Raw genomic sequence first — 27,448 nt, 5'->3', positions numbered from 1 at the left:
TGGTGCACCTTGAGCCGTTACTCTATCGGGCGCAGGAGGGAGGACCGGGGATGTCCCGAGAACGGGAGGGCGGAGGTCGGGAGATCATCAAGTGTGATGGCGATCTCATCTGGCTACGCGCGGAGAGGAGCCGCATTGCCTGAGCGCCTAATCCTCACCTGGGTAAGACCATTGTCCCGCGCCTCGTGATTGAGCCAGACAGTTCATGACCCGACTCATGGGATGAGGAGTGGTGCGATGCGACCGGGCAAGGTCGGCAGGTCCGCTACGCCCCAACGTCGTACTAATGCGCGCCAAGTTGGGTCGGCAGTGCACTACTACAAAAGCAGAGTGGGAGAGGTGGGCCAGAGCCAGAAACAGACCCTGCTTGTGTTGTTCCTTGCAAAACCCTACTCTTGTTATAATGATACACTGAAATATTTAAATAAGAATTAGAGAAGCAGGAGGGAGACAGCAACATGGAACCTGGCAAGGAGTGCCAAGAGAGGGAAGGGTGAAGCTAGGCAGGCTGGCCATGGGCAGAGGAAAGAAGTCCAGGGCAAAGTTGTGCTCACTGGAAAATCACTGTTCTGGCAGCAAAGTTAAATTAGTGCCACAAATGGACTCATTTGCTGCGAGGAGACTAGAAAGTGAAAGTTGGGTTTGAGGAAATATGTCCATACAAGAAATCTTGCTGAGACATTTGCTCCCCCTGTGCAGCAGATGTCTCGTGCCTAACTGGCCACCGCCTACAGCAACAAGTGCTAATAAGTGTCACTTTCCATTCTCTGTTTACATGATTTACCACAAGGTGGCAATCTATTACAGCAGGTGTCAGAAAAGGAAACAGGTGCTCCTGGCAAACTAGACTGGCATACTCAAGTCTTAAAAGATCAATCTACTGACATACCACCTTAGTATACAGAACACCTGCCAAGGGCAGATTCTACAACCTGTGAGCCAGCATCTAATAGCACTGCTTTATATAACATACCTGCTATTTATGTTGGAAGCACACACAGGGTGTGTTCAGACTAACCTGAGCCCTGATTACTCCTCACCAGGTTCCTGGACTTTGAACAGCCCTAACATGGCAGAGAGAGAAGAGTAGGGTAACCACCAGAGGCAAGTTAATGATTGCTAGGGCCAATTGCAGTTGCTTCTCAGCACTGCAAAGATCCTGCTTTCGGCTGGGATTTTCTGGACTATGTATGCTTTTAAGATCATAAAATCAAAGGAGAGGAATGATAAATTAACAAGTCATAGTCTACTGTAAAACGATCTGTGATTATGCTTTTCCTGATGCAGGCACTAAGAATGCCACTTGGCAGGGCTGTAAACCTCCCAGGCTGAAAGGTACTCTCATCTGAACAGTGGTGAATCGAGACTTCCAGATAGCCCATGAATCCAGGCACTCCATCAGCCCCACCACAAGTGCTGGCAGGGGCTGATGGGAATTGTAGTCCATGAACATCTGGAGTGCCACAGGTTCACCACCATGGAACTAGAAACTGGTGCTGGTTTTAATCTTCAGCAGTACACAGCCTGGATCCCCCTCTCTCGGGAAATGTCCCCTGCCATCCAGTCAATCCTTCTAAATCATCAAGAGCAGCATCCGTTTCAGGCTTCCAATCTCTGTCAAGACTTGAACCAGGGTTCTTCTTTGTGGCAATCTGGATTCTATAGAACACACTCCCAAGGCAAACCTGCCAAAGGCAAAAGCACTTGACTTTCAGCTAGTGTTGATTCATTGGCCCTCAAATTACGCAAGCATTTTATTCCCAAGCAGACTTCTGAAGCATTTTACACATTCAGAAATAAGCAGCAGTCTTGTAACATCTTAATGACTAACACATCTTTGTTCCATTATAAACTCTCATGGACTAGGACCCTCTTCTTCAAACATCTGTTTAACACCTGCAATGGGTGGGGACAGGCCATCTCATCAAGTTTTGGATGCTAAGCAGGGTCAGCCGTGCTTAATTATTTGGTATCCTCACAATGATCATTCTCTGCAATAATACATCATTATTTTACATAATTGCACTTCATTCCACACCTTGCATTTCCTAATTCCCTTGACCCAATGACTGTTAAATAAATGAAATAATGGCACAGAGAAGATTCATTCAGCATCTGATGGAAGTGGGTTCTAGTTAATAATGCTGGGATAAAATGTTATTCATTTAAAACAAGTATTGGCTACTTTTCAACCATGCACAACTCATAATGGCTTACAATGTAACTAAAACAACAATTACGAAACAACACATGTGCCATTCACAATTTCTGCTTTATGTACCCACAAGGTTCCTGGTTATTTTGGCTGCAAGACTTACACAGCTACCCCTTTAAAATCAGGCACTTGACTTTCTTGCACGCAGCTTTCAGATTACAGGTTTCTTCATCAGTTTTGCTGGCTGAAAAGTGGCTGGCTGGAGGCCCAACAGTTTTCAGAACTTCATCATTCAAGCTCAGATAGAAAGGCACAGAGAGCCTCCCCCTCCCAAAGCAGCAACAGCAGAGACTACACTTACATGCAAAAAGTGGAAGAGATCCAGCTTCAATCTGGCACAGGGAAAAGGAGTGAGAGAGGAGGGAGAATACAGAGGAGAGTCCTTCCCTGACTAGGACACCTGATCAAGAGAGAAAAGCAAGAAGAGGAGAGAGATACAGACCTCCTGCAAGACATCCCACCTTGAAAGTCTGCTATATTAACCAGACACATGAATTAAAACACAAGTATTAAACTGCAAATCTAAAGCAGAGGAAAAGAAGAAGAAAAGGTACCCCAAATGCAAAATAGGTAAGAAATTATAATTACCTGAAAAAGCTGAAAGTACCCAACAAGTACACAAAAAGCTGAAAGTCCCCCTGCCCCCCGGTCCAGTAAGTGCTACACTGAAAACGAAACAAAGAAAGGGTTGATCCTTATAGTAATAAACTTCAAGAGTTCTCCAGATGTTATGGACTACAGTTCCCATAATCCCCTGCCAGCATGATGCTGGCAGGGGGTGATGGGAACTGTAGTCCATAACATCTGGAGGGCTGCGAGTTTGACACCTATGCCATAGAGCAGGGGTCTGCAACCTGCAGCTCTCCAGATGTTCATGGACTACAATCCGCATCAGCCCCTACCAGCATGGCCGATTGGCCATGCTGGCAGGGGCTGATGGGATTTGTAGACCCCTGCCATAGAGGATTTCTGCTGTTCCTTATCCCCTAGGAACAGAATTGGGTGGATGGGTGGTTTAAACTGCAACAGGAAGGTGAAGGCTAGAAAGTGGAGCTATGCTGAGAGAAATAATTTTGTGGTGGAAAGTGCTGTCAAGTCCCAGTCAACTTATAAAAACCCCATTGGGTTTTCAAGGCAAGAGATCTTCAGAGGTGGCGTTGACACTGCCTGCCTCTGCACAGCAATCCTAGGCTTCCTTGGTGGTCTCCCACCCTATTTAGCTTCTTAGATCTGATGAGACCCTGGGCTAACCTGAAATATCTAGGTCAGGGAACAAATAATTTAGCCAGTGGAAATATTTGTTGGGATCAAAGCCAAAAATTCTACAGCACTGTTTGTGAAAACCTGTGTTTACAAAAAAAATTAATCTGAATTGTTCCGCTTATTTATAAACACTTGTTTTCAAAAACAGTGCTACATGCAGGCGACCCTAGCTTATTCCCTACACAAAGCTTTTCCTTCCACACAGAAAACAGCATGCTCCCCCAGGCTAAGCAAACATTCTATTTGAGGCATGAAGAATTTTATTACTAACTAGGAATATGTCTTTCCTTATCTTTAGGAGAAAAGACAATACAAAAACAAAACAGTAGTCCAGTGCTTTCAATGGACTAGGTTTCCAACGTTTTTCAAGTCAGCCATTTTCATGTAAGCAACAACAGGTTTCAAAATATAACAATATGGGTGCTCAGTTGTACTGTAGAGACAGGTAAAAAAAACCAAAGAAAGGTGCCTGAGGTCTTTGGTGATTCGATAAAGAGTTCTTGCAAAACTCAAGTCAGGAGATAACCATTTCATCCAGATAAATTACGTTCCAAGAGTGAAAGATTCCCATTTACGGTATTTAGCAGAATGAAGCAGAGCTTTCCCAGAGTAGCACACTAGAGAGAATTCCCAACCAAGAGCCTATGCCCAATGCTGACTTATTAAGTTAGAGGACTACTACACAGCATTAATCCTCATTTCAGGATAACTTTGCCAGGAACCTGTAAACGCCTGATTTAAAAAAATGGAACACTATCAGTATAGTATGGTGCTCCAGTTCCCATTAACCTGGGCCAGGTATACTTGCAACAATCAAGATTTGGGCAGTCTGAAAATCTCTCCTTGCCTATTTTTACATTTCAAAAAATTATTCTGGCTGGCCTTAAATCTATGGACAAATCCATGAAAGGGGTAGCCGGAGTATTATTTTCAGGAAGAGGACAGGCTGCCAGTGTTCTGTGTAGTTTTACACGGCACTGCATACCTCCCCACGGCTAGCAGAAGACATTCTGAACAACTGATTTGAACCATTTTTACAGGTGTCATGCTTCAGCCCTTTAGCACAGTTTTGTTTTGGTAACTTGTCCCCCCCCCCCACACACACACACACATAATTAGGACAACTTTATCTGGTCTCTCTGTAAAGCTATACACTGGTCCCAGAATCCTGATTATTTCCCACTTCAGTCCCACGTGCTCCAGCAGAGAATGCTGATCATGTGACAAAAGTCAGTTTATCTCACTGGGCAGCCTGAGCTCTGCAATGTGCGAAACTGCTGATTGGTCTAAGTCAGTGGTGGCGAGCCTATGGCACGTGTGCCAGAGGTGGCACTCAGAGCCCTCTTTGTGGGCACACGTGCCGTCGCCCCAGTTTGGGCATTCGAAAGTGGCATAGCGCCAAGGGGGCAAGGGGTGCGCAACGCACTGGACACGAGCCCCTGCAGGGCATGGTAAGGGCATTCTGGGGGCATGGTGGGGGTGTTTTGGGGCATTCCAGAGGCGTTCCAGGGCAGGGCGGGGGTGGACAGGGTGCCCAGGGCGCAGTTTTCCCTCTCTCCGCCCTTGGCACACGGTCTCTAAAAGGTTCGCCATCACTGGTCTAAGTTGTGCATGCATGTTTCTGACACTCAGAGCTGTGAGAAGCACATCTGGGCAGCCTAGATATGTACAGAAAGTCTGGCCCAGGTTCAAGATGTAAAGAGGGAATGAGCACAGCTTTTAGGAGTTTGTGGGTGGGCTTTCAATCCTCTGAAGAGAGCCATGTCCAATACTCTTTCAAACTAGCAGGGAAGTCACTTCACTTTCTGCCCCTTTCATTTTCTACTCCTCTCCCAGCCAAGTCCTTCCCAGAAATTCTAAGTTACAAATGGGGGACCTGCAAAGGCCCTCTGGGGGCATCTCGTTTCCCCTATATCTCCTTCTACACTATTTCTGATTTACCTCCTCCTGGCAGCTGCACGTCTTCCCCCTTTCCCTGCTTCCTCCTATCATTTCCACCAGGCAGCCTACCTTTTATCTACCCCCTCATCTTCAGCTATTTTTATCAACTTCATTTATGCTCCCCCTTTTTCTCCCCAGTGGGAACAAAAAGCAATTTACATCATTCTTCTGCCCTCCATTTTACCCTCAGAACAACCCTGAGAGACAGGTTAGGCTGGGAGTGTGGGACTGGTCCAAAACCACCCAGTCAACTTCCACGGAAGAACGGGGATTCAAACCTGGCTCTCCCAATTCCTCTCTTAAAATTCTAACCACTAAACAACACTGTGTTTCATGCAGTGGCTACTGTTGAACTGTAGTGAGCAGTCACACCTGCCTCAGCCTGATGAGTCCTCCCCTCCCCTTGAAGACCAAAATCTCTCCCTCTCTACAACTAAGGGTGTAAGGTTGGCAATATTCTTGTGGTTGCAGAGCTATGCCCACAATGGCCACTGCAGAGGGCATCCATTTCTTAAAGTTACTGGTGCTGCTGGAAATTTCTCAAGTTTGTGGAAAGCTTTTATATATGTATATAGCTTTAAAGGGGGCTTGGACAGATTTATGGATAAGTCAATCTATGGCTACCAATCTTGATCCTCCTTGATCTGAGATTGCAAATGCCTTAGCAGACCAGACGTTCAGCAGCAGCAGAAGACCACTGCTTCACATCCTGCAGGTGAGCTTCCAAAGGCACCTGGTGGGCCACTGCGAGTAGCAGAGTGCTGGACTAGATGGACTCTGGTCTGATCCAGCAGGCTCTTTCTTACGTTCTTAAAGATTGGTCTTGTCTGTTTATAGCTAAAATATTCAGATTTAAGAGTCCACAGATAGGGCTCCATTGAGAATTAGATATACTGATGTGAAATCCTTAATTTTGGGAGCCAAATAAATTATGACCTTAACTTGATACGTGCAACTTACTGTTGGGGCTAAAACCTGAATTTCATTGGTGCAAAGAAGGCACATAGTCTTGACAAGGGATCTATATTAAAGTCACAAATCACTGCCAGAAGCCCTCCCTTCTTCAAAACTAGTTGCATTTTTGAACCTATTCAGAAGATAAAAAGGCATGGCAGAGAGCATTGTTAAGAAAATAGCAAATTCTAATTAGCCAGTCATACCTTTCCTCGTGCCAGGGCCTTGTAGGCAACTCGGAGGATGAAATAAGACCAGATGATATGTAGAACTTGTAACATTACAAGAAACCCATTAAACAGCCACCATGACTGGTAAGGACCAATCAGCTCCCAGCTTTCAAACAATGTTGAATTAAGTATCCTGCAAGACAAAGAAAGGTAGCTTGTTACAATAGCTGCTTTGCTCATCTCTCACTAGTCGCAGCTTCTCACTGGGAACCAATCTGATTATACCGTATTTCCCTGAAAATAAGGCCTACCCCAAAAATAAGCCCTATCATGATTTTTCAGGATTTTTGGAGGCGGCTTAAAATATATGCCCTACTCCAAAAATAAACCCTACCGGTAGTTACAGATCAAGATGGTGTGATCCAGAAGAATGCTCCCTGCCAATGAGGATGCAGCTTGCATCACGTGAGAAGGAAGCAACAGGGCTGCCGAGTGCCTGCCTTAATGAATTGTGAATGTTACCGTACTTCCCCGAAAATAAGCCCTACCCCGAAAATAAACCCTAATGCATCTTTTGGTGCAAAAAATTAATATAAGACCCTGTCTTATTTTCGGGCAAACACGGTAATATGAAAAGCAAATTCAGTTTGTCCTTTGCAGAATGTTGATGCAAGGGATAAAATGCTCAACAATTCATCCTCTTACCAAATTACATACAAATGGTGTACCCTCTCTATTACAGAGTCCCAAATGCTGGATAAAGGGTGTTCCTTTTTTTTTAGGCTCTCCCCACTGCGCAGTCATTATTTGAACCAAGATTACACAAAGCTGAATTTAACTTTAAAAAAACACTTCAGAAAGATCTGACCACGGACCTCCCAGTCTCCCATCATATTCATCCATTCCTAATTCCATCCACATAACCATCATTTCAGTGGATAGCTGGTAGAATATGAAGTCATTCCACATGACCTACAGCTTATTCAAGGTGGCGACATACGATCTGCCTAGGCTCCAGTTTTGTTATACGGTTACTGTTGAGCAGTTTTGCTTTCAGTTGTTATAAAAAGGTTGAATTCAAAGATTATTTTAAAAGGACAATTTCAGAGATAAGCAAGTTCTTTAAGAAGCACCATTTAGATAAGCTGGACTCAGAAATGTACGGCTTTCCTGCACAGAATCATGCTGAGACATGCTGAGTTCCAACATCCCCCCGTGTCACACAGAAGGTAGGGTTCAGAAGAATGCAGCCTGTGATGGACAGGGGAAGTTCCACCTCTTCCTCAGAGTGAACACTCAGAGCTGATAGAATGTTGGGGAGAGTCAGCTAGAAAACAGCGGCTGGAAGTTGGCAGCTGGGGAGCTGAGAGGGAAAAGCTGGTGTCTAACTGAGTGAAACCGGGCAGAAGAGCTGCTTAGAGGGGGCAGAAAATAGTCAATTTATGTAATAAAAGGATCCCCGTTGCAGGAACAGGCCCAGAATTGAAATGCAAGTTTTACCTTACTTTCTTCAATGTTACAGTCAAACCATAAATAGAAGGTAACATCTTGTTTCAGTTTAACCTTATCAGCTGCATGTCTCAGGGAAAGAAACACACATTAATATCTTGGTCTATATACGCATTATAGGATATGAATAAATGGTGCAGGTGTGTAACTGAAACATATAGTGTTTGAGCCTCCAATCCAAATAACTCTGTTTGAGTGAGTGCCTGTTATTAAAGGGGCTAGGACAGTGATAGCGAACCTTTTTGAGACCGAGTGCCCAAATTGCGACCCCAAACCCACTTATTTATCACAAAGTGCCAACATGGCAATTTAACCTGAATACTGAGGTTTTAGTTTAGAAAAAATGGTTGGCTCCGAGGCATGAATGACTCAGGAGTAAGCTTGGTGGTAGTCAGTGGCTTTGCTTTGAAGCAACCGTGCAACTCTTCCAATGGGTGAATCATGACCCTAGGATGGTTTACTCAGAAACAATCCCCATTGCCAGCAACCGAGCTTACTCCCAGGTAAAGGATCGCGCTTTAGTTCTTCACATGAAAATCAGTGGGGTTTAACAGCGCTTAACAGGGTTACCTACGCTGCTTCCCCAAAACTAGGTCTTAGGTTTAATGCTAATAATGGAGCCCAGCAGTCCAGGCCAGCCTAGATGAAGAAGAAGACTTTATTTATGGTCAATGACCAAATATACCAGCCTAGATGTGTGGGTGGTGGGTGGGGGTGACTCTGTTTGTGTGTGCCATCCGTGCCATAGGTTCGCCACCACTGGGCTAGGCTCACCTGTGTGCTAATGTCTCCGAATGACAGAGAGGATCTGAGGAGGGACTGATCAAGGCCCTTTCTATATTTTCAAATTCAAGAAGAGTCGCTTGTGACGTCCTGACCTACTTTTAACCCTGAACCTGAGAGGAGTTTTAGATGATGGTAGGCACTCTCTGTAAAGGGGCATCACACTGCCCAATACCAACAACTTCCTGTTGTCTTTGCTCCTTCCTCTGTTAAACTGCCAGTTCCCAAGCCATGAAAAGTGGGCTTTATATTTATGTTTTTATTATAAAGCACAATTTACCCGACTGCTACAGCTTGCTACAGCTGAGAAAAATCTAGAATTGCAGTAAGGGAGACTTTTTAAAAATCAGACGATATTCAGAGAGCTCTTGTAACTAGTGCCTTGCTGTCCTCCCTGTGGTATTAATTATCAGGCTGTCTTCTGAATTTCAGATAAAGGACTTTCCCACTTGCAAAGGAAAAAAAAGGTTTACACATGAAGCAACAGACTGCAATTTCAGGAAGGCAGTATGGCATTACATAGCATGCACCCAGTGGAAGAAGAAAGCCACCTCCCAGTGTAATCTGAGATAAACAGATTCCCCCAAGAAACTGGGGGATTACAATAAGGCCAGTGGAAACAGTATTAATGATTCACCAATTCTCCTGATGCAGAGCAAGGGCTTGCTGAGTGATACAACAATACTGGCAGATTACCGTAGCCCCAATCACAGCAAGTGGAGTCAGCCAAAGAGGATTTGTTTACTTGCAAACATCAGTGCTCCTCTGGAAGGAGCAAGGCAGCAACTCAAGGTATTTCTTATACCTTCCTTTGCTTGAGACAAAATCCTTTAAATCAGATCCAAGGGTGCTATGAGTAAGCACATTAATTCCTCACAGCATTTTACAGATAGTTTGGAAATTAAGAAATACTACCTTCCTACCAAAGGAATAACCAGGCTGCAAGCATGAAGAAGAAGAAGAGTTGGTTTTATATCCCCCCTTTCTCTCTTATAAGAGACTCAAAAAGGCTTACAAACTCCTTTCGCTTCCCCACTCACAACAAACACCCTGTGAGTAGGTGGGGTTGAGAGAGCTCAGAAGAACTGTGACTAGCCCAAGGTCACCCAGCTGGCGTGTGTGGGAGTGCACAGGCTAATCTGAATTCCCCAGATAAGCCTCCACAGCTCAGGCAGCAGAGCGGGGAATCAAACCCGGTTCCTCCAGATTAGAGTACACCTGCTCTTAACCACTACGCCACTGCTGCTCCCTCATTCTCAGTGCAAGGGAAGGTAAAGGCTTAAATACTATGTTCAGTAGCAAGTTTGGGGATTAGAATACCAAGAAGGGCGTTTTTTCTACTGGATGAAAGCACAGATAGATCGGAACATTACTGTTTTCATTAATTCTAGCTACACAAATCTCTAATGCTTTCAACTCTCAACTTGAATCCAAGAAAAAGAAGCTACCATATCATTAAATTGGCCCCTGGAGAAAGTATCAGGGCTTCATTACGGAGTGACCCCAAAGGACCTAAGGTTCCCGTACCAACAAGGAACACCTGGTTTTTTTCCACTTTGATCAGGGATTTCTTAATAGTTACGTTTCAGGGAAGGCCTATAAGTCCCCGTTGGACAATGCAAATATCACAGCAGCAACAGCATGAATGCCAAAGACAACATTAACTATGTTTGGGGCACACCAGCATGCATGCAGAAAGCCAGGACGGCTCTAGTGGCTAAGGTGTCAGGCTTGGTCCTGGAAAACCCAGGTTTGAATCCTCACTTGCATCGTGGAAGCTTCCTGAGTGACCTTGGGCCAGTTACTCTCAGCCCTGACCCTGGCTAGTATTGGGGTGGGAGGACTCTAAGCAATACTAGGTTAAAATGGAGGCAGGCAATGGCAAACCACGTCTGAATGTCTCTTGCCTTGAAAACCATAAGGGGTCACCATAAGTCCGTTGTGACTTTGGGGTAGGGAGGAGTATGTATATGTGTATACATGAGCTGCTGCCCTGTGAGCTGCTGGTTGTCCTTTGGGCTCATGACGTATGAATCATCAGTGAATCATGGCACCCAAGACTTGGGTAAACAAGCGCAGCAGAAAATGGTGCAGGCGGTAATAGTGACTAGGAAGACTACATAAAGAGCCAGAAGTTCATCAGACTTTCTGGAGAGGCTATGTAAGCATGAGGTTGCCCAGCATAGTGTAATGGTTAAAGAGCAGGTGGAGTCTAATCTGGAGAATCGGGTTTGATTCCCCACTCCTCCACCTGAGTGGTGGAGGCTTATCTGGTGAACCAGATGTGTTTCCGTACTCCTACATTCCTGCTGGGTGACCTTGGGCTAGTCACAGTTCTTCGGGACTCTCTCAGCCCTACCTACCTCACAAGGTGTCTGTTGTGGGGAGAGGAAGGGAAAAGAGCTTGTAAGCCACCTTGAGTCTCCTTGCAGGAGAGAAACGTGGGGTATAAATCCAAAACTCTTCACTCGTCTTCTTCACCTGCTAAAGAAAAATTACCCAGAGGCCAGTTTATGGTGCTGTTCCTTAGGACACTATCAGCTACACATCAGAAGGAGGGATCAATGGCAACACTCCTCCGGTGAGAATGAACCAAAGCTCAGCATGGTTTTCAAGAATAAGCAAGAAAAAAAAACAGCCAACGAACACTTGCCCATCCAACACTAGTTCCTGCAGGGCAAATAGGATCGCCACCAAAAAAGAAGAAGAAAAAACACCAACATGCAGCCAACTATTTATTCAAAAGAATGAACCTTGTCACATCAAAAGAAAAACAGTAATGTCTGCTGCAAACAACAAGAAACTACTGCAACAAGAGCCAAGTTTAATAGATTCAAAATTCTGCAAAAGTAAGATTGACACCAAGAACGGAGATAAATGAGTATACTGCACTTCTCTTTACGTTTGACATAGGAAGGGTTGGCACCTGATCGTTGAATCTGCAGTTCCAGAATGAAACTGACCAGTCCACTGTACTGCCATTTGCTAACTTCCTAAAGCAAATAAAACACACGCTGCAAGGGAAACACGTAAACAGTCTTCCAGCTCCAGTGTACCAAAGAGAAAGACTTGGTTGTGCAATATCACTCACCATCATGAGTGCAGAGAAGCAGGAAAGAGCCCTTCCCTAACACACATTACTATGGCACTGAACAACACTGAAGAGATCAGTCATATAACTTAGGGTCAACTTTAGCTGTTAAGAAAATCAAGAAGGCATCACCACAGCATGTGCTCTCAACATTACCTTACTTGCACCACCATTCCTGTAGCTTATCAGACCACTGAGCCATTAATGAATGCCAACTCATTACGCTCCTCCAATGACGCGCATCACTGAGAACTTCTATGCAATACAGCTACTAAATTATAGACCCTCTACTTTGGGCTCTGGACACAATGGGCTCCCACTCCCAGCAAGGAACTCTCTCACCCCAATACTTACCAGACAGGAAAAATCCCCAAACGAGTAACAATAAAGATGGCGCTAAACAGTATGAAGGTAAAATCACATAGATGTTGATACTTGGCATAATTTGCCAGTTTTGCTGCCTAGGAAAAATGAGAAGTGTTAGAAAAACTCCTGCTGCCAACAATATAAAATTTTGTCATTTAGAAAACCGAACATTAAGGCAACATTGTTCTTATATCCGGGGGCATAACTGGGTGGAAGAGCCAACTTTAATTGGCTGTTTTCCCGCTTTTTGCTGCTATATGCCAGCAGTGTGCAGTTCAGACGCAAGCCACCAATAATGTAACTTAAGTCTGAACAACCCAATAGAGGCTGCTTGGTGGCAGAGAGGCTATTCATCATCCTCATCATCCCTTCTTTCTTTCTTTCTTTCTTTCTTTCTTTCTTTCTTTCTTTCTTTCTTTCTTTCTTTCTTTCTTTCTTTCTTTCTTTCTTTCTTTCTTTCTTTCTTTCTATCTTTCTATCTATCTAGTATACCAGCCTCCCCTGGAGGGCTCAGGGCGGTGAACAACATGAATACAAGTAGAGCACAAAATAACCTAAACGATTAACCACAAATAAATAAATAAATATCACTATACATATTAAAATATGAACCCCATTAAAATACAGCCGTCTAAGTTACAAAAAGTTACAACAACAGATGGTGTCTCGCAACTAAACCCCCCTGAGAGAGGGGCGGCAGGGTTCACCGATGTTATAAAGTGGAGGGGTGGGGGTGATCAGCAGCCGGCCTCCCCAAAAGCCTGGTGGAACAACTCGGTCTTACAGGCCCTGCGGAACTCATTAAGGTCCCGCAGGGCCCGGACAGTAGGAGGAAGAGCGTTCCACCAGGCAGGGGCCAGGGCTGTGAAGGCCCTGGCCCAAGTGGAGGCCAGCCACATCATTGAGGGGCCGGGGACCACCATAAAATTGGCTTCTGCTGAGTGCAGAGGCCGAGTTGGGACATATAGGGCAAGACGGTCCCGCAGGTACGAGGGTCCCAGGCTGCACAAGGCCTTGAAGGTTAGCACCAACACCTTGAAAATGATTCGGAACTCAACCGGGAGCCAGTGCAGACGGCGTAACACAGGTAGAATGTGATCTCTGGCGGCACCCCCTGTGAGCAAGCAAGCCACAGAATGCTGGACCATTTGCACTTTTGCAGCCTCTCCACACCACCGGGAAGCCCTTTTGGGAGCAGCCAGGCTCCTGGCTTGTGGAAACGGCTGCCCGTCACTCAGACCATAAACCTGAGATCAAGTCTTCCATCTTTTTTTTAGTTTATTCTTTGTATAGTTCATAGGTTCTCTCCAGCAGGTATATTCGCCCTTCCCTGAAGAAGCAGCAAAATGCACAAGTTCTTTCTTGAACCAGAATTTAAAAATACACTCCAAAAGACAATGCTCCAAGACTGAAGATGCAAGCTAGGCAGAATGTGTTTTTGTACCAAAAACAAGGTCAGGTAAACCATTAGAAAAGGAAGGGATAGCATGGAAGGTTTTCAGGACTGTGTGGGGAAAACCCCCCACAAAGGACTCCAAAAATCCTGCCAAAATAAACAACTGCAGAGCAGAACTCGTTGTCAGGTAAGAGTTTGCACCTCTCCAAGTTAGTGACAATACCTGAAGACTGCCTCACACTTTAACAACTGGTGCTACTAGGGGTGTTCGAGAAGGATCGTTTTCACAGTGTATGAGTGGCAGCAAATTATTCTATAATACAGAAGTAGCATTCAAAACGTTTGTGTACTGGAAGAGAGGAACATCTACTGAAAGGACAGCTCAAACCTGAGGATTTAGTTACCATGATGGAGGCACCCATCTTTTATGCTACACACAATCATACCAACCTGAAGGCATTTGTTTTCTCTCTTATGGAGATCACACAAAATGTAGTTCAGAAAGATATTCAGATATACAAACAAGACTGGTGAGGAATAGGCATTAGAACAAATATGGCAGCAAAACCAAACAGAAGCAGATGTACTTACTTCTAACCAGAAATCTGCTGAATCGTGAAGGCACATGATCAGGGTCCCTACCCGTACCATGTGGTTAATGTAAGAGAAGGAAATGAGTGCGACCGCAGCCAAGTGGTGGACAAACATTAATAGGAAATCCTGAAAGAAGACACAGAAGCATGAGGAGGCTATAGAGACCAAGGACATCATGTTATACACTCCACACCATAATGTCAACTCTTTTCAACTTGAAGTCGATCACTTGGAAGCCATAAGAGTTTTTGTTACTGAATGATGGTGTGCAAACCTGCAAGGCCATCAGTTTACAGTGGGTCAAAACGATGCATCAATAACATGCCTGGGAACTTATGCTTTTACTTCCAAACGGGAAACTTTCTCCCTAAGGGCAAAGTTTCTAATCCTCAGAATCAGAACAGAAAGTGCTAATAATGCCGATACAAACTCTTAAGTGTTCAGAGATCAAAAGGAGAAAGGTTGAACTGCCAAGAAATGGGAGGAGGAGGCTTCATAAATGTCATAATTCTCTCCTCTAGATCCCAGCTCTTGTACTCTTATTTTAATTAGGTTATGAGAACATTCATCCTTTTCTCCACTACTTCAGTCACAAATAGACAAATAAACATCATAGGTTGCTTGTACATGGAGCTTTTTCAAATTACAGCACTTTTTCCAAATCCAAGCAAGTTTCCTTGGAGCATCCCCTCAAATACCATCCCTTAAACTTTCACTTTTTGCGTCCCCCCCACTCCCTATGACTTTTCTAAAACCTGGTTTGGTGGGATCTTTTTTGGAAAGATGACAAAGTGCATTTATATGCCATGTGGAGAGGAAGGAGCATATTTTATTTACTGTCTGCAAATTTATTTCCCGTTCATCACCAAAGTGCCTATTTTGCAAGCTCCTTCCACATTTGCACCATCCCGTTTCCTTCTGAAACCAGAAAAGTTTTCTCAGGCTTTTTAAAGAAAGTGGGTAATTGACATATTGCTGTAATATGATGAAGTTATAACTGTTGGTTCCTCTGAATGTTCACCTTTCATTAAAAAAATTAATGTAGTCTCTAACCCAGGATTATTTTCAAAGAAGGTGGTACTGCCCCCCTGGGGAGGTGCAAACATCAAGGGGGGCGGTGAGGAATTTGGGGGCAGAGGGTGGTGGTGCAGGGATTGCTGGGCCAGTTGGCAGGAAAAGGGTCTTGTCCTTCCATCCAGGTGACTGGTAAATGTTGAAAGAAAAGCAGCAGCTTTTCCGTGCTATGTAGCCCAGAAAGGGGGGGGGGGGTGTCAAGGCAAAGAGCCTTGTTGCTGCTGCTTTGCGAGGCAAGATTTTTTTTGCAACAGCGCTCTCCTCACTGTGTAGCTTGGGTGAGCCAAGGCAAACAGCCCCATTGCTGCTGCTTTGCGAGGCAAGATTTCTGAAAGGAAAAGTAGCAGCACTCTCCCTGCTGGGTAGCCAAGGGAAGGGCAAAGCCAAGGCAAAGAGTCCCACCACTTCTGCTTTGCAAGGCAAGATTTTTAAAGAAAAAGCGGCAGCAATTTCCCTGCTGTGTAGTGGGAGGGACAGGAGCCAAGGCAAAGAGCCAGTCAAGAGCCAGCAAAGGCATCTTTATGCCCCAGAACGACCTTTATGTCTCAGAACGACCTTACTGCCTGCTACTCTGCACTGGGACAAAGTCAAGATGTACTTTATTGCCTTCGCAACATCATATTTAGTAGAGTGGGGTTGCAGTACACCCACCCAGCTTCTTTCCATGAACAGAAATAGACTGAAAATTACTGAATGTGAGGATCTAAAACTTCCTCCTTAATGCCTTGCAGTCTGATGTTGACAAGCTGATATCCCTGCACCAAGCACATCCATTCCATTAAAACTGTGAAGAAATAACTGGTCAGATTCAACCAAACCGTTTCATTACCTTTACTAGGTTTGTATTCATATGTAGTGATGTGGCCTGGGAGCCAAGAACAGCCTGAAAAAATTTGGGAACCAGTGCACTAATCCCTTTTGTAGCAATGACTCCCCGCCCTCCCCCCTTTGCCTTATATCAGCCATTTATTAAGTCAGGTAGCTTAATACTAATGGAAGCCCTGCCCTACTTTTCCAAGGCATGTTAACATGTTATTTTCTTGCCCGAGTTTCCATCTCTAAGCAATTCACAATGTGATCTAGAATCAGTGGCCCCTTCCGCACATGCAGAATAACTCACATGCAGAATAATGCTTGCAAGTGGATTTTGCTATTCTGCACAGTAAAATCTAGCTGCAAAGTACACTGAAAGAAGATTGAAAGCGCGTTATTCTGCTTGTGCGGAAGAGGCCGAAAATCCACTTGCAAACAATTGTGAACGTGGATTGAAAGTGCATTATTCTGAATGCAGAAGGGGCCAGTGTTCTACGTGATTCAACTGTGCAAGCAAGAACAGAGACCTAGCTTATGCCATTCATTTGTTGCAAATGAGTGGAGACTTCTTGTGTATTGGTGTACGGGCACAGAGCCTGAAGCATAATAGATATTGTATGCACAGGTGGGTGAGGACACAAAACAAACCTCCTTCCTGTGCCTTACTGTCACAGAACAACAGGTAGGAACTGAACCAGAGACAGTGTTAAAAAATGCGCTGCAAATCGCTGAAGATTTTCGGTCACCTACAACATCTCACAAGGTTCATAATTAAATTGACACATCTCCACTACACTGCAAGAGAAGTGCTGACTAAATATATCTGATGATTATCAACATCCTACTCTGTTTTTTATTTTCCAAGAGCAGATGACTCTTCTGTCTGCCACAGAAAGAGCCAAACAGCAGCACAGGCCTTCAAAACATCCCTGTCCTTCCAGCATAGGTTACATGCCAGAGGACCTATCACATGAAGACCAAGCCAGCATGATCCAAGCATAGCTGGGCGACATTATCCCAAGACAAAGTGATTATTATCTCAAAGCCTTTCCCCCCAGACTTGCTTAGCAACAAGAGTTCCCCTGACTTGAAGGGAAACATTGCTGCAGTTGTTCGATTGATTCCGCCAGACAGAGAAGACTACTTAAAAGGCTGTAGTTTTGGTTTTGATTTTTTTACTCAGCTACTATGAGCTGAATCAGGAACAACATGGCAAATGCCAAAAGGGTTTATCCGAATATTTAATTTTCTTTGGAATAAAACATGTTCATGTGTCAAGACAGAAATGAATAAGTGGTGTTAGCGCTTTTGTTAAACAATACTACATTTATTTACAGAGTATACCTCACCTACTGTGTAACATACAGCCAGTTTAATATAGCAGATAGAATGCCAGACTGAGGAGACCCAAGTTGAAATGGACCTCTCTGGGTGACCTTGGGTCAGTCATTCTCTCCGTCTCACCTACCGAAGAGAGTGATTGTGAAAATGAGGTGTGTGGGGGGATCCATTATGAACACTACCATTACTCCTATGAACTATTGCTGTGATAATCAAAACCTGAAGATAAAAGTATAGCTTTGGTCCTTTCTGCATGGGCCAAAAAAAGCAAGGGAAAGGTGAGTTGTATGAACCCACCCTCACCCCAGCTCCTTCGCACAGCTGGCTGTCCCGTAGACAGCCAGCACACTGGTGGGGGCGCGCGTCTTCGCATGAGGGCACTCCCCCCCTTTTTTTCTTCCTCTGCCGGGTCATGATACAGCTCATTTCTCACAGATGGGAGCCAGGGAAGGGGTTTTCGACAATCGCATTATGTGCGATTCTCTTGTTTTAATGCAGCTCACAGCTGGGGCCATTCACTTGAACCACGTTAAAATGAAAAAATCGCACATAACGCAATTGTTGAAAAACCCGGGTTGGGGGGGAAACGCAGATCCGTGCGAAGTCCCTCCCTCAACCCGGGTTTTTAACCAGTGTTATCCTGGTTTAATTGGCCTGCGTGGAAAGGGCCTTAGCTACACTGATATCCATTGTAAACTGTCATGTAATGAAGTAGTTACACAGGTTTTCCTAAAATGAAAGAACAAATCAATATTCCATACAACAATGTAAATGAACTGATTTGACCACACTATTGTACTCCTACATGGAGTAGTTGAATGTTCAAGTAGACAAATTTTTCTAGCTTTCTTCTTCTATGGAAATAAAAAAAATTGTGAATGGATCTTCCCCTTCTCTACATATCCACTATGAATATACATCCAGATAATAATGTAACATCTGTAGTAGGTGAGCTTCACCCAATAAGCTGTCACCCAATAGTCTGCTTCTGCAATCTCCCCACCTACTCAGGATGCAAGACTACTTCTGAATGTTCCTACTGAGGCCAGAGTAATTTTGAGTCAAATAGTTAGGATTAAAATCTCCTCCACCTCTTTCCCCAAAGGACAAGAGATGCACACAAAAGAAACAAAAGGTTTATGCTTCAGTATAGAGTCATATCCTAGCTGTAGAAATCTCACTGAAAGCATTGACTCAGTGCCGTCACATTATTTTAGAACTTCCTAGTCACCAGTCCCATAAAAAGGGATGACGTTAACTCCTCTGCTAGAACAGAGGTTTGGCTACAGAATGGACTCATGTTTGATGAGTGTGCCACTGCTGAAGGCAGCTTGTTTAAACGCTACACAATTTCAGCTTATTAAGACTCATCTCTTTTCAGCTTATTAAGACTTATTAAGACTCATCTCTGTTCTTCCACAAAGTCAGGGATCTCTTTTCTTCAGGGCTGACTTCTGGGTGCAGAACCTGCCAAATGTAAATTTGTTTTGAAAAGCATTTCACTCCTAAGCACTAATTACATTTTGGAAGACGTGACTTGACAGCCTACAATATTTCAAAACTTAATTAACTGACATACATACACAGAACATTTTTTTCCCCTACTAGAATATGAGCAGTAACTGAGAGGACTGAAGAGCAACTTCCAAGCCCAGGCTGGAAATAAGAAAACCAATGTAGTCTATTCGTTCTTAAAGTAAACTAAATTCTTAAAGTTCTTAAAGTAAACTAAACTAAATTCATAACCTTAAAATTTGCCCTCCTTCATTATTCTGTTAATGTCAGCTGCCCACTACTGTTGCCAGCCCCCCCTTCCATCTGCATACCCCTCACTCACAGCCTGAATGTATTTACGAATGTATGCAATGGATGTTAACATCATAAGCAAGTCTCATGAGGCAAGCACAGAGCACTGATAGCAATCACTGTCTCCTGTGTCCCAAGACGGATCTTGCAGCAATGAATACAGCAAAGAACTGTGCAGCAGCAACCACAGCAAATACTTCCTAGAAAGCCTTTTGGGGAACAATCAGAGAGTGCCAACAGGAAAAAAAAGCAATCAAGACATGCCAGCCTAGAAGACACATGTGCCTCTTTCTGTATTATTGTCACATGATATGCGACCACTGACCATTAACAAAATTCAGATGTTATGCGCTCTGTGACAGCCTGGAACCTCTGATTTCAAATCCTCTCCTTGTCCTCAGAGACCCCCACCAAATATATGATTCGGCTTCAGGCCTCCAGTTTTTCAATCCCAAATTATAGTTCAACCAAAAGCATCCTCTCCTGCTGCAATATAGTCAGCTCTATAGTTTTCTCCTGATCAGCTGTATTCCTTTATCGTAACTTTTGGCTGAAAAACATTATCAGTAGCCGCGCTTTAATAACCGAGTATGACCCTGGCCACAAACTGAACTGCAACAAAGGCTGCCAACACACACTGGATCCCTCCCTTTTTTCATCTGATTACTACACAGATTAGGACAGGGATACTGTCGCTTCCCGTCTCAACCTATTTCCCTTCATTTTCCAAACCACACTAGCACTACAGAGATTTGGAACTTGCCTCCTCTAGCAACAGAGTACATTAGATGTTTATTAATGTCTGATAATATTTTCATCTTTTCTTTCTTTGCCAAAGAGGAGTTTGCCTGGTATAGGGAAGAAACGTCCCATGTACCTCATGATAAAGTGTACACTCAAATAAAATGTGTTCTGCATTTTCAATACCTCCTGTTTAACAAATAAAAATTCTGCCCTCAATTGGGACTTTACTATATATCCCATCAGTATAGGCAGCCAAAAGGGCATTATAACGCAGGAGGCTGAAGGCTCTTCTATAGTTAGGGTTAGAAAAGGTAGTAAGATAAGGCATTATTGAGGGTTTGTTATGATTTATTTTATTAAAAATTGGATTTTTAAGTCTATTAAGATCATGTTGTCTCTCAACGTCTATAATCCTCAGTTTAATAAGATCCCTGGCTCTACTGCAATTCATAGTTGAAATGAATTGTGGTGAAAGTTCATAGTGTGGCAATTTCTGGAATACTACGCCATGGGAAGATGAGTCAAACCACACTAATCTGGCAAGACCCTTCTGGCAATAAAACAATCTAAGCCAATATAATACGGAGACTGTCCATAGTGTAGCCTGAACTGGAACCAACCCTGTCTCTATGGGCAGTGCAGCATTCGAGATGTTATTTGGGAGCTGTAAGACAGACCTCAGAAATTTTGATTGAATATGTTCAAGACTGTGAAAGGAGCCAGTAATGGTTAATGGGGCACCACATGATAGTTGCGCCAATGATTTAGCCTTAAATAATTACAACAGCCGGGATACAATGACCACCACTATTCCAATAATAGTTTTGAATAGCACCGGAACCTCTGGACGCATTCGCGGCCACATTTGAAAGTTATACACTATAAAGTTCTTACAAGAAACTTTTGCCAAATTTTCTGTTGTTGTCACACATCATCATATCCTCTTTTTTAATTAGGCAGAATGAATAGGAGAAAGGTTTCCTTGTATTGCAAGACCCACATCAACTGTGAGGCTTAAATCAGATTTCCAAATACTAATCAAAGACAGATTTTATTGCTAGGCGCTGACCGATTCTTCACATTGAAAAGGCTTCTGTCCTTACCTTTCGCCTCACATCTGTAAACTGTGAAAACATAAGTGAAACGTAAAAGGCCAACTGTATGATATAATAGTATCGAAGGCCAGAAGTTATGGGCTGAAAAACAGAAGGAAAAAACTTGATTAACAGGGTTATCCAACTTCTCTAAGTAGTTCTAAGTAGTCCACCTTGTAGAAGAAAAAATTCTGGACTTAAATCTTTCAATATCAATATTTATATAAAACCAGTTCCCAAAATCTTATATCATCTAGAGAAACAGAAGTTAAGATACATCAAGACAGAAAGGGGATGGTAAATAAAGCTTTTTTAAAAAAAGACAGAAAGGGGATGGTTTTGTTCCCAGTATGTGCAGTTTTGGTGGGAAGAGTCACCGGGGTGCAATTCTGAGACACGATTAAGAAGGAACAAATGCTGCTTAGATCAATGGGTTCAGTTTACTCTGGGCACAGAGGAAGTTTCACTCCCATCCCAATCAAACCTATAAAGAATTACCGTTTCTTTTACCTGTAACAGAATGGCTATGGGGAAAGGCTGTACTTGTGGGGACCTTTAACGCTACTATTTGGTTGAAGGGAGGGGAAAGCAGTTTTTAGAGAGTTAGGTTTGGAAAAGCAGACCTGGCCTTTTCCTTCATTTTGCCTGATGTAAAGTATAAGAAGATGGGGGGGGGGAGAGAAAGAAAAGTGCTGTGAGAAAGGCTGGAAGTCTCTTCAGTAGATCTTACTATTTATTTTCCATTGGTTTCCCATCCATCCATACTGTGACAACAGGACCAGAGCTGGGTCTGAACTACACTAGGAAGAAGATCAGTATAGGGCAGTGATGGCGAACCTTTTCGAGACCGAGTGCCCAAATTGCAACCCCCAAACCTGCTTATTTATCGCAAAGTGCCAACACGGCAATTTAACCTCAATACTGAGGTTTTAGTTTAGAAAAAACAGTTGGCTCTGAGACATGTGTTACTCGGGAGTCAGATTGGTGGTAGTCGGTGGCTTTGCTTTAAAGCAACCGTGCAACTCTTCCAATGGGTGAATCACGACCCTAGGAGGGTTTACTCAGAAGCAAGCCCCATTGCCAGCAACTGAGCTTACTCCCAGGTAAAGGATCACACTTTAGTTCTTTGCATGAAAATCAGTGGGGTTTAACAGCGCTTAACAGGGTTACCTATACTGTTTCCCCAAAACTAGGTCTTAGGTTTAATGCTAATAATCAAGCCCAGCGGCCCAGGCCAGCCTAGGTATGTGTGTGGGGGGCGATTCCCTCCCCACATGACAAACTCTGTTTGCGCGTGCCCACAGAGAGGGCTCTGAGTGCCACCTCTGGCACCCGTGCCATAGGTTCGCCACCATTGGTATAGGGGCTCACCCCATTACATCATCCTTGCTGATCTGAAGCTACCTTCAAGGTAGTACTGTAAAAGTATAATTTCAAATCACTGGAAGCTTCCACACTAATAGATTCTAATCTAAAGACTTCCTTCACTTCCCATAACAAAGTAGCAAATACATGGTAGGGGAACATACTCAATAATGTGCCATTTGCTCTGAAAGTTTTCTGATCCCAGCCCTAGAAATCTTTCTTTCAACAACATGTGGATTCAGTACACCATGTAGGACAGTAATACATGCACAAGCACATTTATGTACAGGATGCCCTATTTATCGTGATAGCCTCCATAGCCAGGGAGTTGTTCTTCATCAAAGTGAATCAGTAAACCCTTGCAAATTTGCCTCGCACCCGCTGCATCAGGAGCAAAGTTATTGTACGAAAAATCTGGAGGTCTTCAGAAAACAGCATTACACAGTATCCCCATCATTCATATAGAAGTGTCTTCGTATAGAGCCACACAAGCATGTATCAGTAAAAACAACACATACCTGAAAAGGGTAGTTGTACCAGCACTGTCGTGTATCCCAAAACCAGGGGGACTATAATGGGGAAAGAAAGAATAATTTTGTCTGTGGTTCTTTTTCAGTAATACATCTTTCCCTTCCTCTGCAATACTACTTCAAAGAAGATTCATTTATTTTTCTTGGTGAATACCTACATGGAAGATCTTAAAAAATGAAAGTCTGCTTTCTCTCACCCACATACTAAGTAATTCAGCACATGTGCAGCATAATTTTTTGTTTAAAATGAACACTATCCAAAAGGTAATGATCTCTAATCTTAATCCAGCATATTCTATGAGATCAGCAATGAAAAGCATACTTACCGACCAAAGAAATCTGAGCCCATAGAGAAATATATTTATATAAAATGTAAATTTCCACCTGAAAAAGAAAAAAATGAATCACATACAAAGCTTTATGTGCAATACAGCAAAAGCGAATTCAAAACAGAACCTAACCTAGCACCCACATACAGAATTTCTACTCTGAGATCCACAGACCTTTGTACCCGTCAAGCTAGCCACTATTTCCCCTAAAATGAATGCATTTCAGAGACTTCACACAATACCCCTGCTCTGTAAAATATCCCTAAACAGTGACTACAAAATGTAGAATTGTACTAGCCACTGGTTAGAGAAAATGGCACATGCATGTATCATGGCAACTCTGAAGTCTAAAACACACAAAAATCTGAAATCTAGCAGAACGACAAAGAGGTACCCTACTGTACATCAACACAATATAGAGCAGATGCAGTTCAAATGAGACTCCCACTCACCTAAGGAAAGTATCTTGGGGAAGAAGCCACTGAGGAAGAGAAGTAGAAGCCATAGAAGTAGCAGGCAGGAAGGCAAAGATGCTCAAATACTATAGTGATAGAGGCCATGCATAAAAGGGTAAGAAAATAAATTTAAGTGGGACTAAAAAAGAACAGGAGTTCAGGAAATATTCATGTAAGTGCTTTAAAAAATAATTTCAAAAATAACTTTTTAAAGATTAAATGCCTGCAAATAAATAAGACGGTTGCCTCAATGGCTCACTACCACTGATGAGTAACTCAGACCAAGGTGGTAAGAAACAAGGAGGGGCTTGGGACACAATCAGAAAAGCCTCCCTACAAACTGTTCATTGTAGAAGAAAACCTACAGGGCTACACCACCATGGCTGAAAAGCTATTCCAACAAAAACTAAACTTCCTAACTGCTCTACTGAGAATAGAAATGAAATAAAATTTAATCAAAGAACACAAAAAGTAGTAAGATCATATTACAATTAATCAATTTCACTCCAAAATTATTGTAACATCTTCATCCAAAGGCGCTTCTTTTGAAAACAAAGCATTATAGAAACTATACAAACTAAACTCCAAAGAAACCTACATGGTCTCACAGAATTTCGTGAGGACAGATGGTTTATCCTCGTTTCTCCGAAGACGAAACCAGCGCTGGATTTTTCGGACATCCCAATCTAGCTGTTTTGACAAACCCTCTAATCTTCTTGCATCCGGACACTAGGAGGAGATCAAACAGATGTAAAGAAATCTCTTACATTCCCTAGCAACCTTCCAAAACATACTTTGCCATTCCAAACCAGTTATCGTAATCCTTTGAAATTCTGCAGACAACATCACGCTTAGAAAGGAAAAACTGGCTAAACCTTTAGTTTTACAAACAAAAAGCTTAGCCCAAATCTACACAGAGTTCAAATATACTCTGCCCAAACCTTCATTCATGTATATTTATTTGAACACTCGTACACACAGAGGATATATCATCACCTTCTACTTCTTCTGTAGTTCTCATGATAGAAAGATATAAATAGAAATACAGGAGGATCCTCTTTAATAAGATACCATATTGTCCTGGTCCTCACAAAAAGTAATTTACATAAAGAAATAAGAAACTGCCTTGTACTGAATAAGACCATTGAGCCACCTAGCTTAGTAACACCGATCACGAGTAGTAGTGAATTTCCAAGGCCTTAAAGCAAAGGTCTTTTCTAGTCCAACAATTTGATACATTTCAGCTCAAGATGGGAAGGTCTCAATCTGGGTCTTCCTCCATGCCAAACGTATGCCAACACTTAATTTCCTACATTTATGAATTGGTAGCACAGCTCTACAGGGTTGATCACGTGGCTCCCGCAGCTGTTAAGGCATGCTACAATTCGGATTTTAAAGCAGATTGCCCATCCGCTGTGGGAAATGAAGTAGTGTGTGGGGAAATCCCTATGGAAGCTGACACTGCACTTGCAAAAGTGACTCTTTGGGATTGCTGCCAAATTCATTACACATAGGTTTTAGACAAGTTAACATTAATAATATAATAAACACAACGTAGGGAAAATCTGAAGTGCTTGTAATGTAGACGCCACTATGAAGGAATAGAATTTTTGAAACCACACAATAATCCTGCCAGAATATTATCCAGGCAGGAGCATTGTGGCCAGATCACACCTTTGAAGAACAGCTATAATTAGTGTATCTGCCAGAACTGATAAAAGACACTACATGACACTGAAGAGACTTGAGCCTCCAACTGTAGACCGGAATCTGGCAGCAACCTCAAATACAAACCTACTCCTTCAGAGCAACCCCGCCAGGACAGACTGATCCCTTCAGTGGCTATGAGCATCAGTGGCTATGAGCATCAGTGGTTATGAGCACCTCAATCTCATTAGACTCCTCAGGACAGACTTCTCAGTACACTCTTAACCTAATAAAATTTTCTGATGAGTATAATGTTTGGCACCTCCTATCCAACCAAAATCCTGACATCATGGTTATAAGACTTTAAGAACCTAAATTCTAAGCCTATGTTTCTATCAGATTCTGGGTTTTATACTCTGTCTATATGCCAATAAAGGGGCTGTTGGTGTTGAGCAACAGTGGGAGGCATCCCCTACTTCTCTAACAGTTCTATTATTTCTACAGCAGAAAACTACTGATTAACAGAAAATATTAAAATCTGGAATTGACTGAATTCATTTCAGACAGGTGGTATAAACAAACCATCAGAATAAACTTAACAATGTACAAATCATTTGCAGAAAGTACATCAAAGATGTGGAAGGCTTTCACAGCTGGAATCACTGGAGGGTTGTGGGGTTTCCGGGCGGTATGGCCATGTTCCAGTAGCAACTCGTAATAGGTGTTACTAAGCTAGGTGGCTCAATGGTCTTATTCAGTACAAAGCAGTTTCTTATTTCTTTATGTAAATTATTTTTTGTGAGGACCACTCCACTACATCAGAGATTTTTAACGGACAAGTCACACACAGCAGAAAACAATACAGTGTTCCTTAACTATCAGTTGTGATGATACCATCCTTAAAACAGGATGGAGAAATAATACCCTTCATTATCTCTGGGCAGAAGGAATAATCACAGCAAGTCAAATCTTTCATTCGTACTTATGGAGAGGTGTGCATCCTTGACTGATGGCAGGTTCAATTCCCAATTAGGGAGGGCTCAGTGCCGATAAGAAAGAACTATAGGCACTGCTATGCTCTAACCTGGATAGCCACAGACTAGCCTGATCTTGTTAGATCTCAGAAGATAAGCAGGATTGGTCCTCGCTAGTATGTGGAAGGGAGACCTTGCCTTGAAAACTCTACAGGGTTACCGTAAATCAGTTGTGACTTGATGGCAAAAAAAGTGCACTGTTGCAGCATTACATGCCTGAGTGGCACAACAAGCAAGGCTGTTAATTTTATGAGAGATAATTATAAAGAATTTACAATATAAATGTTTCTACAGATCCAAGAGGTTCCCAGAGTCTGCAGAAAAACCTGCTGGTGGTTAGCGTTCCTCTTGTCTGCGGATTTAGTTATCCGTGGGCAGGGAGCACACTTGGAAATTAGATATATAGATAATATGCATTTCCAGAAACACCTTCTGAGGTACACCTTGAACATTCTCTTTCTCCTTACGAAGTGGCATGTCACAAATGGAAAATCTGACTTCCTGTAAATTAAAGTCCTATGTCAGTGGTGGCAAACCTTTGGCACTCCAGATGTTATGGACTACAATTCCCATCAGTCACTGCCAGCATGGCCAATCCACAAAGGATTGCAAAGAGCTCCAAGCGGACCTTGATGAATTAGGTGAGTGGGCTAAGAAATGGCAAATGCAGTTCAATGTAGCTAAATGTAAAGTGATGCACATAGGGGCAAAAAATCCAAACTTCACATACACGCTACAAGGGTCAGTGCTATCAGTCACACACCAGGAAAGGGATTTGGGCATCTTAGTTGATAGTTCCATGGGAATGTCAACTCAATGCATGGCAGCTGTGAAAAAGGCAAACTCTGTGCTGGGGATAATTAGGAAAGGAGTTGATAATAAAACTGCAAGGATTGTCATGCCCTTATATAAAGCAGTGGTGCGACCGCACTTG

At 43.1% G+C, this 27,448-nt stretch overlaps 1 protein-coding gene across 3 annotated transcripts in view; it reads right to left on the bottom strand.

Annotated features, from left to right (window-relative positions):
• Window positions 1-27,448, bottom strand: part of CERS5 (ceramide synthase 5) — a 57,783-nt gene that overhangs the window by 7,924 nt on the left and 22,411 nt on the right. For 2 of the 3 annotated variants that reach the window (XM_048490500.1, XM_048490498.1), the window contains exons 3-9: window positions 24,432-24,562; window positions 23,376-23,433; window positions 23,038-23,088; window positions 21,164-21,256; window positions 14,280-14,408; window positions 12,281-12,387; window positions 6,580-6,736 (exon numbers count right to left, since the gene is read on the bottom strand). In XM_048490500.1, coding sequence (XP_048346457.1) covers window positions 6,580-6,736; window positions 12,281-12,387; window positions 14,280-14,408; window positions 21,164-21,256; window positions 23,038-23,088; window positions 23,376-23,433; window positions 24,432-24,562 — 726 coding nt within the window. Of the gene's footprint in view, window positions 1-2,516; window positions 2,616-6,579; window positions 6,737-12,280; window positions 12,388-14,279; window positions 14,409-21,163; window positions 21,257-23,037; window positions 23,089-23,375; window positions 23,434-24,431; window positions 24,563-27,448 lie in introns of all 3 variants that reach the window. The other variant, XR_007243985.1, reaches the window with a different exon arrangement.

The sequence above is a fragment of the Sphaerodactylus townsendi genome, linkage group LG03 (genome assembly GCF_021028975.2).
Source record: "Sphaerodactylus townsendi isolate TG3544 linkage group LG03, MPM_Stown_v2.3, whole genome shotgun sequence".
In the NCBI taxonomy this organism is placed as follows: domain Eukaryota; kingdom Metazoa; phylum Chordata; class Lepidosauria; order Squamata; family Sphaerodactylidae; genus Sphaerodactylus; species Sphaerodactylus townsendi.
The sequence above is the reverse complement of the archived record's forward strand: the minus strand, read 5'-3'. Positions and strand labels throughout refer to the sequence as shown.